General features: G+C 39.2%; 1 protein-coding gene and 1 pseudogene across 1 annotated transcript; one reads left to right on the top strand and one right to left on the bottom strand.

Annotated features, from left to right (window-relative positions):
• Positions 1-1,876: 1,876 nt before the first annotated feature.
• Positions 1,877-7,145, bottom strand: LOC146642406 (5-hydroxytryptamine receptor 3A-like; annotated as a pseudogene).
• Positions 7,146-8,728: 1,583 nt separating this feature from the next.
• On the top strand, positions 8,729-11,651 carry LOC146642405 (uncharacterized). The gene is made up of 3 exons (XM_085398622.1): positions 8,729-8,932; positions 9,125-9,187; positions 9,538-11,651. The coding sequence occupies exons 1-3, from the start codon at positions 8,831-8,833 to the stop codon at positions 10,648-10,650; spliced, it is 1,278 nt and encodes a 425-aa protein (XP_085254748.1). The 5' UTR covers positions 8,729-8,830; the 3' UTR covers positions 10,651-11,651.
• The last annotated feature ends 863 nt before the right edge of the window (positions 11,652-12,514 follow it).

Genomic DNA, 12,514 nt, shown 5'->3' with positions numbered 1-12,514 from the left:
TAGGAAGATATGCTTGGAGCATTTAATACACTAAAATACTGAAATTGAAATTTCTGTTTCTAGCTGTAATTTGTCCGAACGCGATATGTTTGCATTAGTGTCATCACTATTACTCAGTAACAATGCACAGCATGAATGCATTAAAACCTGCTGCTCTAAAATGCATTCCACTGAGACACATGTAGGGATAATGCACGACAGGGCTTCATGGTATAAGAAGATAAGCTGAAAGTCAGTATTTCAATGCTGAGATAAGCAGAGAGCGTCTTTTAGAACTTTAGGTAAACTATGGCAAAATAAATAAAAATAAATAAATATGCAGATGGATAGAATAACACAGCTACTTAAGAAATCTGTGACTGAATATAATTCCAAGCTGTGAGAGGAATATTGAACACCACAGAAACACCCTGCTCTCTCCTCCACCGGTGCTGATGCTGCCACTTGTGACAGGCATACCATGAGAGACACTCCATCAGTTAGCGGTAATATGTGATCACACCACACTGACCTCTGGGAAATTGAGTCTTTAATCATGACATCCCCAGACCCAGACTCCTGCAAAATTAGCATTCCTCAGATGCAATCTAATCTAGCAGCTTCTCCTGCCAATTCATCCAGAGAGAGGACACTGTTTGACTTTGTGCCATGTAATGTCAGTGCAATTCTGATTGATGAAAACAGCCGTGGGAGGCTGAGAGATGTGTCTCGGTTGGGTGTGAGAGTGATAAGCAAGGTCCTCTGTGTGGTTTGTATGATCCTAGTAAATATTCACACCGAAAAGCAAGAATTAAGAATAAGCAATTGAAGCAGCTCTGATCTGAAATGTACATAACAATTCCTCATCTTAATAATACACTTAATGTATGTAAGAAAATGTTAATATTTAAATGTGCAGTGATTTTTACACATGCTGCTACGGTCCCTGAATCTGTGGCTCAAAGGTGCTCGAAATATGGGATGACACAACGCTGCTGCCATTCATCAAGCTTTCAATAAAGGGACTGTAGTAACTCACAAAAGGACAGACAGAAACAAAAAGAGATGGGAGCCCCAGCTAAAACAAACAAAATATGAAGAAAACCATGACCCAGCCACATAATTCCGGCATCTCCCCTAACGTAATCCAGAAAAACAAAACTAATAGCAACCAGGACCAAAAACAGTATTGACTGCAACTCCAACACAGCCTATGATACTTGATAAACAAAGCTAAAGCACTGGCAAAAGGAGGAAGCTGGTACTGATGAAGATCAGGTAGGGGTGGGGGTCATACTTGTTATTAATCTCTGGCTCTCTTCCACAGCATGTCTTTTGTCCCATCTTCTATCTCTCACCCCAGCCGGATGCAGCAGATGGCCCCGCCCCTCCCTGAGCCTGTTTCTGTTGGAGGTTTCTTCCTGTTAAAAGGGAGTTTTTCCTTCCCACTGTCGCCAAAGTGCTTGCTCATAGGGGTCATATGATTGTTGGTTTTTTCTCTGTATGTATTATTGTAGGGTCTACCTTGAGGCGACTGTTGTTGTGATTTGGCGCTGTATAAATAAAACTGAATTGAACTGAATAGTGTGGTGTGGGTGGACATGGGAGGGAGGGGCAGGTAACGCAAAAAATAAAAAATCTGGAAGGGGTCAAATACATTTCCATAGCACTGTATTTATTTGTGATCCATGCCAATTACCACGACAGTACGCCAGTTATGTTGTTTTTTCATCTTTCTGTCACCTAATTATGTTGCAAACAAATTATTTCATATCCAGATGCTCATTATTGTAATGAAGCTCGTGACGATAAAGACGATGTACAAGCCAAACAGCAGACGATCGATCACTGTTCCAATCATCTCCCACTCCTGTGCAGCTTTGGTCCCTTGAAAGCATTAGTCCATCTGAAGTCGGATGGCTGTGAGATCTCTGCTTAATCTCCTCAGTTCATCCAGAACCATCTCGGAAGCTGGCACTGGTTTTACTGGAAGTGTAACACTGTAGATGCTCTGATTGTCCGAGAGGTTTGTGGCACTGGTGTTCATTGATAGTGCTGTCAAAAATAAACAGCCAGTGAAATGCTATGATAAATTGAAAAGTTAAGCATGACCTTGTTGAAGCTGAAGAGGTCCACTGTGATGAGGAAACAGCTGGGGATCAGCAGGTTCACCACATAGAGAACCGGTCTCCGTCTTAGCACGATCTTGGGACGAGACGCAGGTACAAACCTTTGAGATTTTAAAGGTTTTCTCCTCCACAGTGATGTGAGACATTGATACATTCACACAGATTAGTGGCTAAAGGTGGTTCTAACTACTGAAAACAAATTTTTGTATATGTCACGGCTGGCGGAGAGCCGTGTGGAGTGGAGGAAAAGGAGGACCCAAAATGCAGCAAACTGATGATACGAGTGACGTTTATTTACAGGGTGGTAGTGGCAAAAACAGGCAATGAAGCATGAGTAATTACAAACGGAAACCTAAACTGGGAGAAACTAAGTGACAAACCTGGGACCATACAAAAGGGGTGCGGGGCAGAGAGACGCAGAGACAGGAACACCATAGAACGCAGACGAGCCGACAAAGAACACAGACCGACACCCACTAAATATACACACACAAGGTAATCAGGTAATCACACACAAGAGGGAAGAACAGCTGAACCTAATACACATGAGGACCGGAGGAGACAAGCTGAACACAATGACAACAGACACAGACTTTCAGAACAAGACAGGAAATCTAGACCCGAACCGGACACAAGGGGGGAGGACACAGAATAGCTAGAACAGAGGAAAATAATCACAAAACACAAAACGCTGGGTCAAAATGACCCAGGACCATGACAGTATAATAAATAATGACAGGAAGATAATGAAGATGCCATGCAGTCTTGTTCATTTGAGATTGTATAAACCTAATTTAAGAATGTGGTGAAACTGAAGTATTTCCAAAAGGGCAGTGCTGCACCACCAGAAAGTGTTACTATAGGGAAGCCCAAAGCTGTCCATAAGTTTGTTGTCATTCCTCAGTGATTAAGAACTAGCACAAAGGAAGTTTTTCAGTGCATGAAAAAGCACTGTTGTGAGCAGCTTTAACAGTTCAAAAATACATAATTAAATAAAAGCATGTAAAAAAAAAATAAAGCTTACATAGTACGTGATCTCTGAGTAGCTTCCCACAACTAATTCCAGGGTGGAATCAGCTATACTGATATCGTGAGCTCCCACTCTCCATTGGTCACCATCATGTCTCTGGACTCATTCAGGACCTGTTTGGAAGTTGTGCCTTGAATCATCCTAATATCAGTAGCTAGGTTGATATTTAAGAGCATGGTTTTATTTGGAAATATTAGCAAACAGCTTTGTGTTCAGATATGGATTTCAAATTTGTCGAGTGTGAAGTTCACACTTTCAATAATTTATTTTTAGTTTTTTAAGTTTCAGAAAGCCTTATCAAAGTGTATATCTGCTCCAAACATCAATGAGCAGTTCTGGATATCAAAGGGGAAAGCATAGAACTGACCACTCTGATGGGCTTATCATCATACACATGACCTGTGTTGTACAAGTAGACATAAGGAGTTTTGGTGGAGCTGACTTCATCCAGGCTGGAATAGAATAGAAAAGGATAACAAAACATTTTTAATAATTAATAATAGCAATTTATTTAAAAAAAAAAAAAAACTTTTAGTAGCAAAAATATGAAATGACAAGTCTTTTAAGAGAGCAGGGCTGAAATTACATATTGCTGTCTCTCCAGTAAGCCGTGATTAGGGTTACCCATGTTAATTAACAGTCTGTTCAATGACCTCCACCACTATAACTTCAAAACTGTCCAGCTTGTAGCCAATCAAAATGTGGAAAACTTACAACTCTGCTATTTGAACATCTGGGACATAAAGTTTTTCCCGAGGGACAGAGACTCGTTCAGCGCCACAATCCTTCTCATCCCAGTTCAGTCCCTCAATATCCCACTCCTACATTAAGCAGAAGAAAAGTAAAACTGGTATACAGCCTGCAAATGCCAGTTTAACTGCTGAAATAGAGGGAAATACAACATCTACTACTATACATTTTGTGTAGAGCAGGGTCATGTTAGCAACCCATTAACATTTGTCTTAGGTCTGGCAAAGTTTACTATAGGGCGGGAAAATGTTGCTGTTAATTTCAGCATGTTTCCGTTTACAAACGGAGTCCCATAGTCTACAAAGTCCATCCATCCATCTTCATCCGCTTTGTCCGGGGCTGGGTCGCGGGGGCAGCAGCCTAAGCAAAGAGGCCCAGACCTCCCTCTCCCCAGCCACCTCCTCCAGCTTATCCGGGGGAATACCAAGGCGTTCCCAGGCCAGCCGAGAGATATAATCTCTGCAGCGTGTCCTGGGTCTGCCCCGGGGCCTCCTCCCGGTGGGACATGCCTGGAACACCTCACCCAGGAGGCGCCCAGGGGGCATCCTTGTCAGATGCCCGAACCACCTCAACTGGCTCCTTTCGATGTGGAGCAGCAGCTGCTCTACTCTGAGCCCCTCCCGGATGGCCGAACTTCTCACCCTATCTCTAAGGGAGAGGCCAGCCACCCTTCGGAGGAAGCTCATTTCTGCCGCTTGTATCCGCGATCTCGTTCTTTCGGTCACTACCCACAGCTCGTGGCCATAGGTGAGGGTAGGGACGTAGATCGACCAGTAAATTGAGAGCTTCGCTTTTACACTCAGCGCCCTCTTCACCACGACGGACCGGTGCAGCGTCCGCATTACTGCAGCTGCAGCCCCAATCCGTCTGTCGATCTCCGGCTCCCTTCTCCCATCACTCGCGAACAAGACCCCGAGATACTTGAACTCCTCCACTTGGGGCAGGAACTCATCCCCGACCCGGAGTGGGGTCTACAAAGTCAACTTTATGATTTACTGGTTGAAATTTTTTTTAAAAGCCTTATAACTTAGAATCTATACGTGGTTTCTATTGTCAACATACAGAGAGCACATAGTTAGAACAATAGGCTAGAGCCATTTAAATAGATAACAATTTGAATACATGTACATACACGTACAATGTTCTTGAATAAGTATAATTTAGTGATTTTGTAAGATCTTTTCAAAACATACCAGGACATAAGACATAAGACAGGGTTTGGGCTTTTTCATGCTAAAGACGAGACATATGAATTAGTATATTAGAATCATAAACATTAAGATTACCAAAATGTTGACTTTTAATATCTAGTGTGTGAACTGTGTAGACTTACCACTCCTAAAATTCCCACCACGGTGATACTGATGCTTATGTTAAGTGGATTTGAAAAGCTTTTGACAGGACGAATCAGTTTTTTTAGAGAACAAATCTTTGTCAAGCTCTTCGAATAGGGCGACAGGAGTTGGACTGGTGCAGTTAAAAGAAACCACAAAGTCTGAGATCTAGAAAATAAAGAGTAAAGAAAACATAATTATCTTAACTTCCTGCTAATGAAAATAGGCCAGTTCTTTTATTTTTATTGGTATTTTACTCCTGCATAGACAGTAGAGAATGAATATGATCACAACAGTTAAAATCTTGAGATCACAAGTCTGCTGACTTATTCTTTTGGTGTGTACTGAGACATTATGAAAAAAAAAAACAGGATCTGCTGGTGCCACACATTAGGATGAATAAAACTGATTCTGTATAACATAATGTTCTTGGTGAACCTTCTTTTTTGGAAAAGGAAATAAAAGTTATGAAGCAGTATTTACTGTTTAGCAATTTCACTATTGTAACTCTATCAAAGTACAACAGATAATATATGTTAATTTGCATACATAAAAGTTAAGGTGATACTTATTAAGGCGACCGTCTTTCAAAGACTTTGTTGTCCTTGCAGCATGAAACTGAATGTAAGTAAAACATTCTCTTGTCTTACCATGAAGCAGCATGAAGCTGATGATGAGTAGCTCAGCAGCCCTCACCCCTGACATCTTCTGTCTCAGCATTAATTAGCCCTTATTAACATGACAAGTGTCTGATATTATAGATTAAAAAAGCTTAGCCATTGTGCGGATGTCCAAGTGAAATCTGTAAACCACCTGCAGAGACTAATATTGACTTTGCAGTGTGATGCATCTACCATGACACACATGTTCATCCACACACTGTGAGTGTTTGGTTTTAAAACAGGTTTTTAAATCATCTGCACAGCATCCAGAGTTTGGTCTGTTTATCTTAGCTCAGGCGGTAGAGCAGGTCATCTACTGATCGGAAGCTTGGTGGTTCGATTCCTGGCTTCCCCTAGTCTGCGTGCCAAATATCCTTGGGCAAGATACTAACCCCAAGTTGCTCTCCGATGCATCCATCGGAGTATGAGTGTGTGTGAATGTTACTTAGAAAGCACTTAGAAAAATGTGCTGGTGTGAATGGGTGAATGCACAAGTTGTGTAAAGCGCTTTGAGTGCTCAGAACAGTAGAAAAGCACTATATAAGAACCAGTCCATTTACTTAACACTGACCTTTTAATAGAAATTTAATTTATTTGTAGCCTTTCAGAGATCCCCTTTGCTGTCTTTTCTGTAAAATGTGAGTAATGTAAGCAAAATGTTCTCTTGTCTTGTCATGAAGCAGCATGAAACCGATGACGATTAGCTCAGCAGCCCTCACCCCTGACATTTTCTGTCTCAGCATTAATTAGCCCTTATTAACATGACAAGTGTCTGATTTATAAAATAAAACAGCTTAAGCACCATTATATGCAGATAAAGTTGTGTGGATGTCCAAGTGAAACCTATAACCACCTTCAGAGACTAATATTGTTAGGAGTTGGGTTCTGGTTATGTGGTGTTTTTGTCTGTATGTGTTTTTTGGTGCCTCCCTTTTTGTATAGGTAGGCGGGGCAGTGAGTCACTGAACCTGGCACACCTGTTACTCATCAGATGCTTTCCTCAGAAGTGGTCTTTAGGAGCTACCTGACAGAAGACTAGTGTTGGAGTATTGGCGTTTTTTTGGAGCGTCTGAAATTCTGCCCCTGCCTGCTGGAGCCCTTGGATTATTTTGGTGACTGTAAGGAGTTTTGTTTCCTCCCTAGGATTTTGCCTCGACTGGTTTGTTTTCCGTCTGGAGGTTTTGGCATCAAACAGTACCAAATCGAGTGCACTACCTGTGTGTGTTTTCGTCACCTGCATGTCCTGGCTCCGAGTCCCCATTCATACACTGTATATATTTTATCCTTGTAAATACCTCCCCCTCACTGTAAATAAACTGTCTTCACCACAACTCTGCCTCCATGCGTTCTGCTTTAGTGTGATGCATCTACCATGACTTGATGGTACACACATGTTCATCCACACACTGTGAGTGTTTGGACTTCAAACAGGTTTTTAAATCATCTGCACTTGGGTTTGTATGAGTCAAATACCTGTAGAAAAGCAAATGTAAGAACATGATGACTGGTGTCACAGCTTTTTCAGTTTCAAATAACATAACAACACAGCTGCACAGTTATATTTTGTGCTTTTGTGGTTTGATATTGGGATATTGGTGAGGGTGTAAAGGGCTTGTTTATTTTTGGAACATTTCCATTGACAAGCAATTTTTTTCACAATTTGGGTTAATTCAGTTCTATTTAGTTTTATTTATACAGCACCAAATCACAATAACAGTCGCTTCAAGGTGCTTCATATTGTAAGGTAGATCCTACAATGAGACATACAGAGAAAAACCCAACAAACATATAACCCCAATCATATGGTTAAGGCTGGTTTGATGGAAATAAACCAAAATTGCATATGTATGTCTTGATTTATGGGCCTTTAAAAAAGAAACTATCCAGATACAATAGATCTTTTTAAAACAAAAGCAGGAAGCAGTTAAGTTTAAGGTGCTTACATACAGTATATGGACAAGTTGGGTCCCCTACACATTATACCTACAGCTTCCTTTATATTACCATCAGGCATGGATGGTAATATAAAGGAAGGTTTGAGGATTGCAGATCTTTGTCAGAAGAGCATAATTTTGCAGAGAAACAAACTAATTTTACAAAATACAAAAACTACCAGGGTTAAAATTATTAGCCTCCCTGATGCTAATAGCCATTTGTGTATACTTTGGCTGGATAACAGTTTAAGTTGTTTATTGTACTTTTTAATAAGTATAAACTCAATTCAATTTTATTTATACGGCGCCAAATCACAACAATAGTCATCTCAAGGCGCTTTATATTGGAAGGTAAACCCTACCATGCATACAGAGAAAAACCCAACAATCATATATGGGGCGCCGTTTGTAAACTGAAACATGCCGAAATTAACAGCAACATTTTTCCACATTTAGCTCTAAATCTTACAAAAACATGTTTTTTCGAGTCATTTTTTTTACAACATTTAGTAAAATATTTGTAACTTTTCATATTTAAAACAGGATTTTAAATGTTAAATCTAAATGTTAAATGTTAAATCTAAATGCTAAATGTTAAATGTAAATATTATATTTAAATGTAAATGTTAAATGTAAATATTATATATAAATCTAAATGTTAAATGTTAAATCTAAATGTTATATATAAATCTAAATGTTAAATCTAAATGTTATATATAAATATAAATATTAAATGTTAAATCTAAATGTTATATATAAATCTAAATGTTAAATGTTAAATCTAAATGTTATATATAAATCTAAATGTTAAATGTTAAATCTAAATGTTACGGGAAACTAAATATTTAGCTAATATGCAAATTTATTGTACGGGTCAACGGTAATACCAAAATAAAAGCTTCAAGAAAACCTCCCGCGCTAAAGTGTGCCGGTCGCGGTCAGGTTCTGTGTTTGCGCTCCTCTTACGGTCACTTTTGACTGCCATGAGCTGCTTCGACTATTCCCTACCAGCATGTCCAGCGATTTAGCTGAAAACATTGGAAGAGCCGTTTTGTCGGCCATCCAACGATTCAGTGGTAATGCACCCTCGACCTCACAAACGCCGCAGCACTTGGTAAGTTTATTGTATAGCATTTTGGACGGGTTGATAGCAGTGTTAGCAAAACTAGCAAAGCTAAATTACTTAGCTAGTCCTCAATTATTTCATTTGGTAGGCAGCAGACAGAGATCGAACATCATACAACTCTATTTATTTATTTATTTGGTAGGTAGGTAACAGTCGTTCTTGATGTAAATGTTTCCTTAGGAATCCAGCAATGCACCTGGACCAAGTAGACCTGCCGTCTCCACTGGGATACCATACTGCTCGGTAGGCCTTCTTACACATATCATTTAGCTGACTAATTTTTGTTTTTTCTTTGGTGTAATATGTCACCTTAAATTAAATCCTGTCAAAGTAATGATTCTGATTCTACATACATTTCATCTTCTTAGGGGTCCATTACTAGCAGTGTCACATCACCACCAACAACATTCACAAGTTTTACGTCATATTTTATTACTGTTTTTGCTGTGAGTGTCTTTTGATTGCTCACTTTCATATTTTAAAACTATTGATAAAATATTACTCTAGCTAATCTGTCACAGTACAATTGCCTCAAATTACCCATCTTTTGTTATAGAATTGTGCTCATTGAGATTTTCTGTGCCGTGTTCTAGGATGGTTACCAAGGAAGGCTTCAGATTTCCAAAGAGGAATTGGAAAATGTTCTTTCCCTGAAAACATCTTTTACTGAAGCTGCATCTATCCTTTCCATCTCCAGGCCCATTCTGTATAAGTTACTGCAAGACTATAATATCTCAGAGTCAAAATTCAATGTAATCAGTGACCATGAGTTAGATCAGATAGTGTCCCAGATAAAAACTGAACATCCAAATGTTGGAGAAGTGATGCTGATGGGTCATCTGCGTTCCAAAAACATAGTGGTTCAAAGATGGCGCGTAAGAAAGTCACTGCGGAGGGTGGACTCGGCTGGTGTTCTATCCAGGAGAAGAACTGCAGTTGCTCGGCGAGTATATTCTGTGCCTCATCCAAATTTCATATGGCACATAGATGGAAATCACAAACTGATTCGTTGGAAGTTTGTTGTTCATGGTGCAATAGATGGATACAGCAGGATGTTGATGTTTCTTCAGTGCTCCAGCAATAATCGAGCTGAGACTGTGAAAGCCCTCTTTACTGCAGCTGTTGGACAATTTGGCAGACCCCTGCATATCAGGACTGATCACGGAGGAGAGAATGCTCAGATTTGGGAGGACATGCGAGCAAGCAGGGGTGAAAGCTCTGTCTTAATGGGAAGTTCTGTGCACAACCAGAGGATTAAGCGTTTCAACCGAGACTTAAACAACAACTGTAGCCGCATTTATGCACCTATATTTTATGAATTGGAATCACTTGGTATCCTAGACTTAGAAAATGCAACAGACCTATTTTGCCTTCATTATGTGTTTCTACCACGAATCAACCGCACTTTGAAGGAATTCAAAGCTGGATATAACAATCACTCTGTTTCCACTGAAGGTAATAGAACTCCCATCCAGCTTTTTGCCTGCGGAACTCATGTGTCTCATCGTCACAACCCAGAACTTTCTACAGCAGAGGTCTCCATACCCTCCTTGTCAAACTCTGAAAGTAGGTTTGTCCCATTAAATGACAGCGATTTACAAGAGCTATATACAAGCATTCACCCTTTTGAAGAAGACAACAATAATGGTAAAACATTGTTTCAACGAACACAGCAGTATATTTTTAACAAACTTGTAAATGTGTGACCTCAACCACAGGATACCAGTGATGTTCTAAAGAGTGATGACACTTAATATTCTTAAATGCTGTACAGCAAATGCAGTTTTTGTACTACTGCAGAAGCCCCTCCCCTCTAGCAGTGATGCCTCCTGCCACATAAGGACTCAGAGTTAATGACTGACAGTGACTCATAGGCTATTCAGAAGGCTACAACCACTTTTAGTTTATGGGTAAAACCAGTTATTCAGATTGAAGTAAAGATCAAATTCACACTGTAATACAGTATAACAGTGAAAATTATCAACACGGAACAGTCAGTCTTTAAATCAATTCACAAGATTATCTACAGTATTGTTTTAATCATTGTAAAGTTGCAATAGTCTTAATAAATGTTGCTGTTAGATGTCTAAGTAATCCTGGCTTGTTCTACAAAGCATGTTTAGTATACTCTGTGCATAAACTGTTTTGAAGTGTCCTTGTTTAAAAAAGAAAAGCTTAATAAAATTATTGTATTACACCAGTGACTTTATTGATTTGTCGTTGAAAATACAGAGTTAGCATTTTTATAAATCTATTGAAGCTTTGAAAATTATTACATTTCAACATTAAATGCAGTCAGAATTTATTTCAACTATCTTGTATGAAGCAAAGTTACTTGAAACTACAATTAATGAACAGGATTAGAGTTAACAAACCCACCATTTTAATTTCACTTTTTTGGAACATGTTTAGATGGTGCTGAATAAAGCTCCATTCATGAGTGCTACTAAGAAGCAGTAATGAAAAGCATCATCATCAGCCATTGTTGTTTCATTCACAAAAAGCTGAAGCTTATTTGCACATGTGTGTGCAATCGGGAGATGTTTGCTTTCATTGTGAATGAATGTTATTTTAGGAGCTGGTTGAAAACCTATGGCTGGAACCTTGCTGCTCCCGGTGGCAAAAGCCAAGATGTGACCAGGCCTCAAAGCCTTCACAAATGCCTCTTCATCCTTGGTAAGAGTCCTTTCTCCAAGTGAGTCTCTCAGCTCTTCATCTAAAAACAAAGAAAAACTACCGTTAACCTGGGGACACTAAAATAGTTAAAGCTTGAGCTAACAACTAAATGATGGCTAATGTTTTTATAAAAAATACAGAGGTTCTGTCTTTGCCTTGCTTGTCAGTTGTAAGCTATCATACATCTTTATTCCTGTTTTGTGTGTGCGCATGTGACATAAAAAGACAAAGTTTTACTTTAGTGTCCCGAATTGTTTCATGGCCAGACTACATTATGTGAATTTCTGCTTACTTTCGACACACTGGAGAAATTCCCGAAATTTGACCACCATCAGCTCCTCTCTAACTATTCTGTTGCTCCCAAGGACAGAATACAAAAGTGTATTTCTTATATATTATAAAAGAAGACCAGAAGATTTGTGAATATAGGAAATATTACAATATTCTTGTTATAATATTGCAATTCACCTTTTTCAGATTCTCTCTTAACTCAGGGTCACCTATATCATCCGGTGTTAGGTGTACTTGAAGAATGTCTCCTGACACAATGTAGTCTACTACATGTGGAGAGAGAAAGGCAGGTGCTTCTCCACCTTGCACTATTATCGTGGACAACATCCTGCTAATGGTTCGATATACTCCATTTTGCAAGTGTAGGATGTTAAATTTCAGTGTGCATCCATTTGGTGTAGCTGAAAAATAACACACAAAAAAGTATATTCTGTACAGACCCCAAACTGATATCTTGAGATTGACAGACAAAAATGTATTACTTTTTTTTTTTACTGTTTCAGACACACAGAACATAACAGATTTATTATCTGTAGTCATTTATTAACTTGTTAATGTTCTGTCAAACAATGTTCAGATCAGGTGGTTGTTGCGTTTGTAACA

This window comes from Rhamphochromis longiceps, linkage group LG23 (genome assembly GCF_057381845.1).
Source record: "Rhamphochromis longiceps isolate RC_006_pf linkage group LG23, R_longiceps_female_GT1.1, whole genome shotgun sequence".
Classification (NCBI taxonomy): Eukaryota; Metazoa; Chordata; class Actinopteri; order Cichliformes; family Cichlidae; genus Rhamphochromis; species Rhamphochromis longiceps.
This window is presented reverse-complemented; position numbering and strand designations above follow the sequence as displayed.

Bases quoted from the DNA above. Each gene is read 5' to 3' on its own strand.
- LOC146642405 (XM_085398622.1), top strand. From the start codon at position 8,831: ATGTCCAGCGATTTAGCTGAAAACATTGGAAGAGCCGTTTTGTCGGCC. The intron at 8,933-9,124 runs GTAAGTTTATTG...ATGTTTCCTTAG, and splicing joins CACAAACGCCGCAGCACTTG to GAATCCAGCAATGCACCTGG. The intron at 9,188-9,537 runs GTAGGCCTTCTT...GCCGTGTTCTAG, and splicing joins CTGGGATACCATACTGCTCG to GATGGTTACCAAGGAAGGCT.